Source organism: Diadema antillarum, unplaced genomic scaffold (genome assembly GCF_040938485.1).
Source record: "Diadema antillarum isolate AM-2024a unplaced genomic scaffold, OU_Dant_1.0 scf00000202, whole genome shotgun sequence".
NCBI classification, from domain to species: Eukaryota; Metazoa; Echinodermata; class Echinoidea; order Diadematoida; family Diadematidae; genus Diadema; species Diadema antillarum.
In genome coordinates, this window is record NW_027271091.1 from 260309 (window position 1) to 267884 (window position 7576).

General features: G+C 35.3%; 1 protein-coding gene across 1 annotated transcript; it reads left to right on the plus strand.

The window, feature by feature from the left end:
* Positions 1–2255: 2255 nt before the first annotated feature.
* Positions 2256–7136, plus strand: LOC139723890 (sulfotransferase 1C2-like). Its single transcript, XM_071635095.1, is given in 7 exon segments — positions 2256–2262; positions 2467–2650; positions 3595–3752; positions 4129–4341; positions 5394–5488; positions 6644–6842; positions 7015–7136. Coding segments are annotated over 7 exon segments (978 nt in total).
* The last annotated feature ends 440 nt before the right edge of the window (positions 7137–7576 follow it).

Here is a 7576-nt window from a genome sequence, read left to right on the forward strand (position 1 = left end):
ATATTCCATTTTTCATATAAATCAATATCAAACAACACCTAAGAACCTTTTGATTGTCTTGTGTACCAAATATGAGATAAGTTGGTGTTTTTTTTTTGCCTCTTAGAATATCACACATGACTAAAAATATATTTCAGCGTATTGTTGTAACGACAATGTCATATTGCATGTCATACAGCCAATAAGAAAAAAGCTGGGGGTGTTTCGTATAAATCTAAAGCCGAACTAAGTATTTTCAACATCGTGTTTGCCGTTGTTTTCAGTTCATTTCGACTTCTGCAATATAGGCCAATATGTCAACTTGGTATTCTCTTTGTACGATTAAAAAGAAATAGCCAGGAAAGTAATCCTTAATCCTTCATTGATTATGTAATAATACTGTTACGTTTTTTATTACCTGGGGTAATTTGTCCTTTGTTGTGCTTTGTTGTCCTGCGACTCTTAAAAGTAGGAGGAAACGCATTCAATACAAATTGTGTGTATTACTTACCTTTTTTATTTTTGAAGTGATATAATTTGATTGTGTTTATCCCTTTAGAACATTCTCGGAAGTTAGACTGGTACACTTGCGCATTGTGATGTATTTTTTTCTCGTTTGCTGGTATCGTTTTTGTAACCCGATGTCTTCTATCTTGTAACTGAATGGAATCAGTTCAATAAATCATATTAAAAAAAAAATGATGTCTGTGAATCAAGACACATCATTTGAATTACCGAGATATTTCAGCAATATGTCTGTCACAAACCTAGATATATGTGGGTCATACGAAAGTCATTGAAATTACTTTATTGCTGTAATGCACCGATGCGCAGCATACTTATCGTTATCGCTTACCAGTTCAGAATGCAGAGGACGGAGAGCCTTGGGGGTGCAGCTCCCACACTTCTGACAAAAACTCCGATTAAAGTCAGGAATTAAAAAGCACAAGAAAACCCATTTTCAAGATTCTTTGTTTGCTTCGTTTTCTTAATCTTAGAAGATGGCTGGATAACCTCTTTTCAGCTATACACGAACAGGTTATTGGCGGGTCCTGTTGAATGCGAAGCGGATCACTTTGCCAGGTTTAAAGGGATGGTTTAATTCTGGTTGAGATTGGGTTCAGGTTTCCCATGCTTCTGAGGGAAAATGAAATATTCATAACTTTTATGAAATATTAAAGGGATACGATTCTAAGAGGAATGTAAGGTTATTGAAAAAATGGTTTTGGAATGGTTGGGAAATCCAAAAACAAAGATGGGTACCAACTTTTATCAGGACCATGTTGTATTACTTTGTTTTTGGATATATCAGCCATTTCAAAACCGATTTTCATCAAATAAACCTTGAATTCCTCCTAGAATGGTATGCTCTTTAACATTATCGAGAGCTTTCTAGCTATCTCCCAAAATTATTAAAATGTAGAATTTCTGCCTCAACCAAGATCATGCAATCTCTTCAATATGTACTCTGCTCTTTTGGATTAATAAATGGAGAGAGAAGAGAACTTGCGTTAATGAGTTGTGATTCTCTCACGCACGGGACCTCCAACAAAAACAAAACCAACCTGACAAAAAAAAAAACACAAACAAACAAATGTTTCGCGGTTCCTATTATCTGTACGAGTATGACAGGCAAACACTCAAGGAAACAAATAATACGATTTTCTTTTTTAAATATGTGAAATCATTGCTCTCATGCATGTTCCCCTCAGCTTTGGGGTTGACATTGTGTGTTTGTCATGTTAGAATGCCCTTCAGTTGTGAAAAATGAAGATTAACAAAAAAACAGTTAAATTGAAACATTCATTTTTGCTCTCTCGACTCTACAAACTTAAATAAGAGGTCATCGTTATGGACTTCGACGCCCTGTTGTAAGTATGCTATCATGCGTAGAAAAGGGAGAAAAGTATTTGATCATAAAAAAGAAAACCCCTTTTCTAGTGCCTCATCGCGTGCATACAGATTCATGATCATGTTACCATGGTGAAAACATTTAAGAGATAACAACCCGTATATTTTGTAGATAATTCATCAAATTGCGAAATTTTGCCTGGAGGCTTTACATCAACACGTATGCCAACATTTACCGCAGGCCATGGTCATCGGATGCCATGCACGTACGCCTTGCCTTCTCGTCCAGACCTACCCGTATATTGTATTGCTTGTGAGTTTGGCAACGAGAAAAGGTTTTCTGCGCCGGAGTGAAGGGTGCTCGCTGATTCCATAGCAGTCTGTGTATCTCCATCCCAACCGCTACTACAATTGTGGCATCCAGAATGGAAGGTAAATCTGTAGTTGTTGTATTTCATTTTTTATCATTGTGTATCATGTATAGACCATTGTATCGCTTCTACTTTACCTCTCCTAGTTCACTTCATTATATCCCATTCCATGATACTTATACTGACGCTGAAATTCACTTTTGTAATTTTGAATGGCATGAGATTTTCCCCAAGGCATTGCTTTATGCTTATAATCATGTCATAGGAGTTTCTGAAAGTGACGAACCCATCTTTTCGTTCGAAGTTCCTGCGTGTGTGAAGGAGAAATGTTGCGAATACCGAGGCGCCGTTATACCAAATCACATGCCTCCTCGCGCCATAGAATCCGTGGAAAATATGGAAGTACGGCCTGACGATGTTTTTATTATAACTTATCCGAAGTCAGGTGAGTTTGTGAACGATTTAGTACCTACCTCAAACGACGTTTAACTAGTATTGATATGCTACTGTTGGCCGAACTTTCCTTTCGTACTTCTGCTATCATTCCTGAGCACGTACAATAGCCTATACCTAGGACCATCCAAGAGCTATATGATTAGAATTCAAGTCGTAAATAACACAAACATTCCTTCTTTACGATTAGGTTAAGTTTGACTTACATGATCTCGTTTGGGATTTTATGGAGCAATCGTATGCTTTTATGGGATTCTATCACAGACGTATGATTTTGTTCCTAAAGAAACATAATGTACGTGGAGACCACTAATATTTTTTTTGTGGATAATCACCTACAGTAGTTTCTATATGATAATTGTATGCAAAGTAAACCTTTTTTTTTAAGCCTGAAACTAATATTATATATATATATATATATATATATATTTTTTTTTTTTTTTTTTTTTTGGGGGGGGGGGGGGGGGGAGGCTAAACTACTTTATTGGCAATACTTCGTCAAATATATAAATTCTCAACTGCAAAACTGACATACTATCTTAGATTCTTCAATTATGACTTAGGTGTGCTTCTGGTGGTATAACGCAGATACACATGAACCCTCTTCGCGAATTGCATAGGCCTAGTATTTATTTACCTTGTTATTAACGAGGACGGCAATGCTACCCCGAACTATTATACAATCACTTCTAATTCACAAATGAAAATTAGCCTAGAACGACTTCATATGTCAATCAGATATATCAAAACCGCGTTTACTCTGTAGCCTATTCTAACAGATATTCATCCCTACCAAGTTGTGTCTGTGTGTGTGTGTGTGTGTGTGAGTATGTGAGCCTATTCTGATAGCTGTTAAACTTGAATTGCCTGTGTGATGTGTACATGCATGTTTTACAAAGATTTCATTCGGTAGCCGTTTTACACATCTTTCCCCTCCAAGTACCACTTGGATGCAGCAGATAATGCTGCTCGTTCTCCACGAGGGGGACGTTACAAAATTAGAAGGGGAACACATAATGGACGTGGTTCCCTTTCTAGATATAGTCGACATATTCAGATACACTGATGTAAGTATACTGAACACTTAAAGATAATCTTGTACTTTCCATAATATTCTGCATCACTGACACTATTAGCCATATTCCAATCTAGAAAAAATATCATCGTGCATATAAGACAGGATATGGAAATTAATAAAATGAGACGAAATGCATACATTATTGTTAACCTATATCTATTTACCCTAAAAGAAGAATGATATATATATATATATATATATATATATAATAAGGTGATTTTCTTTTGATATAGATGAATGCTTCGCATAGTTCCTTTTTTAACGTTTCTTATTGAATGACATGAATCTGGAATTAGGCTACGTTTTCTCATGAAATGCATCAACCATTAAGCTTTTGGTTGTACGTTTCCTTTAGTTGAGCAAAGCTCCACCACTTGCCGACTATGATTGTGAAAGACATGCCATCCCCAAGGATGTTAAAGACTCATCGGCGTCCAGACTGGCTGCCCGTGGACATCAGATCAGACGACCCCAAAGCTAAAGTCATTTACGTGGCAAGGAATCCAAAGGACACCGCAGTGTCTTTCTACCATTTTTGTCAGCTGAAAGGACATCTGCCGTCCTACGAGACTTGGGACATCTTTTTTGAGCAGTTCATTGCTGGAAGAGGTAAGACGTGCGCCTAAAATATACACATTTGAAATTAGCAAAATGATAAAACAAGTGCGTACGAGTAGTTCCAACGAAAAGTAAGATTTCAATCCTGGAAAATGTCTTTTTCAAAACGGCATGATATTGAAGAATGTCACCTTGAAAATGCAGTTATTTATTCTGTGTATTATAAACAATAAATCAATAGAATTGAATGGTAATCATTTCCGTTTACATATCTTTACTGTATATTTCTTAGGTAATGACAAGCTTGCAAGCACTTGCTAGAAAATTCCATTCGTCCTCTTTGCTCTTTCCTATATATTTCAATTTTTGCATAATTATGATTAATCACTTGTTTCTTATCTTGGTGCTGGAAGGGTGGTCAAAGACAATACTTGCTTTCATTATGAGGAGTGATCATATTTTTCATGACATTTATTCCATAGGATTAGTCTTCTACGCAAAATTTGACATGCTTTCGAGTTCAAAACATCAATCATGCCTATCACCCTTTGTATGTCCATCCCATATTTGTATGTGTGTGTTTGTGTGTGTGTGTGTGTGTGTGTATGTGTGTGTGTGTGTTGCATGAGAAAGCTGCTCTACGGACTACTTCCTCAGGACATTTCCTGTCCTGATGTGCATACATGCTGCTATTCACCTTCAAAGTCAATCGAAATGCTTTACAAGGTCTATAAAAAAAAAAAAAATCATTATTATTGGAATTACCAAAGAGATCCGACTTTGATCACTAGAAACCTTGCAGTACATATGTTATGAAAAAGTATTTTAATGGGAGTGTACTTTTTACATGTTTTATGCAATGTACAGGTACCTGCTTTTTCTACGTTGTAATATAGGATGGAAGATTTGTAAAGCACTGACATAGGCTTTCTGAGCACTACAATTCTCACAGAATCTTTTCAGAGATATAAAGCATGCATTTTTCAACAGATAGGAACAAACCGCGAAGAATGAGCGCATTCCGTGCATCTCATTTTGCTTTATAATTAGAGCTGTGATTTTTTTTTTTTTAAAATAGATAATGGCATTTTTTCTTCTTTCAGGTCCGAGTGGATCCTGGTTTGAAAATGTCCTACATTGGTGGAGAAAAAGGAATCATCCAAACGTGCTCTTCCTCAAATACGAAGACATGAAGAAAGTATGATGTGAATTCAGGGAATGCAGTGACGCAAAACAGCTCAATATAATGATATTGTATAAACAATTATACCAGTAGACATATATGTATATATGATTATATATATATATATATATATATATATATATATATATATATATATATTCGGACAAACATACATAGCGGGAAAACAGAAGTTACTCCGTTAAATTGTCATGCTTTACACCAACAGTTTATTTTTTACCCATCCCTCCCCCTAATATAATATAATATAACATAATAAAATATATAATATATATATATATATATTAAATATATATATATATATATATATATATATATATATATGTATATAATCCTTGTCGTATACTAGTATATCATGCAAAGAACAACTGCATTCTCCCAAGTGCAGGTTTTATTATCATCTAGAGTAAAGGTGAAGGTGAAATTGGAACGGAAGACCAGCATCTTGTACTTTGGCATAACTCTACATCAAATTTAGTGGTTTAACATGTAATAACTTTGCAGGTATACCTACAACGGGATGTAATGCTGAAAAAAAATGAAAATAAGGATAAGGCACTTTACTTTAGATGTTGTCACGTTTTCAAAATACAACTTTCTTGTGGTGAACACGATGTAATTTGGAAGAAAATGTGTAGTACATTTTGTCACTATTCCAAGTGCCAAATCTAATTACTGGTACTTGAATATATCTATGAAGGCATTAAAGTTGATTGCCTTTGTAGAAAACAACGAAATATCACAAATGCATAAAAGGATAAACACCTCGCGAAATTAAAATTCGTTGAAAGGCGAAGAGTGAATAGAAAAGGGGTAGCCACAGAAGGGGGAAAATAACAATTGCATCTAAAGTGGAAACCTCATGAATGCGAGTTTGATTATTTGAAAATTTCTTATTGTTTTAATATGGTCGTAAAACAGAAGACTATACACAATCAGCATTCTCAGAAAAATTACGTATTTTCTAACAATCCACTGAATAAATTAAAAAAAAAAAGTTGATTAGCATTTTTTTTTCAAGAGTTTGCCAGACCGGTTAATTTCATTGTTTGTTTGGTGTGGTTTTTTTTTTCATCATGAGGGGAAATTACTTGGTAACTATGAAAGCATTAATGAAAACTAATTCGCAAGTGTACATTATTGTAATTTAAGGATCATCGTGGAGCGGTAGAACAGGTGGCCAACTTCATGGGGAAATCCCTCTCTGATGACGTCACAGACTGCATCGTTGAGGCGTCCACCTTTAGTGCGATGAAGAAGAGTAAAAGTTCCAATCCTGATTCACTAACTACAGATGATCTTGCCACGAGCGAAAGCAGCAGCAAAACTGGATCGTCATTTATGAAGAAAGGTAGGCCCTATATAATATCTGCCGTACTGATAAGTAAATCAATATGATTAGATATATATATATATATATATATACATTAATAACTATAGCCCAATATGTGTATGAGATCCGTTTCTCTGTCGATAACGTCAGGGTGAAATAATGATTGTAAATGGCTGACATATCTTCTCAGGTGCTATCGGAGACTGGAAGAACTATTTCACAGTAGACCAGAACCGGCGATTCGACGAACTTATATCAAGGAAATGGCAGACTTCGAGCTTGAATTTCAATTTGAATGATTTTCGTGGTTGATATATATTTTTTTCCATCCAGGCTGTCAACATTCCATTGAGGACACTGCTGTCGCTATGGAAAAACTACGATTGTATGATTTTTATAATTTTTCCTAAGTGTGTCTTATGTGAGAAATCTATACTACCAGCAGCTGTAACGTTTCAGTTTTGAAAGTACAATCCATGACATTTTTTTTTTTCGAACAAGTGTCCTTTAACGTAATATCCGCTTTCATCCATTTATATGTCGGCATTTAATCTGCCAAACCAGTATAAAAAAAAAGAAAAAAAAAGAGAGGATCATGAACATACATGTGTAGATGGAAATGTGATCTACCATCTCAGATGTAACTATGGAACGTTATATTAACCTACTTTTCCACAAAATAATATGACTATAGACCTGGTATGGAATGGCTATGTAGGAATGAAACCTGCTAGAGTGTAAACATAATTCGT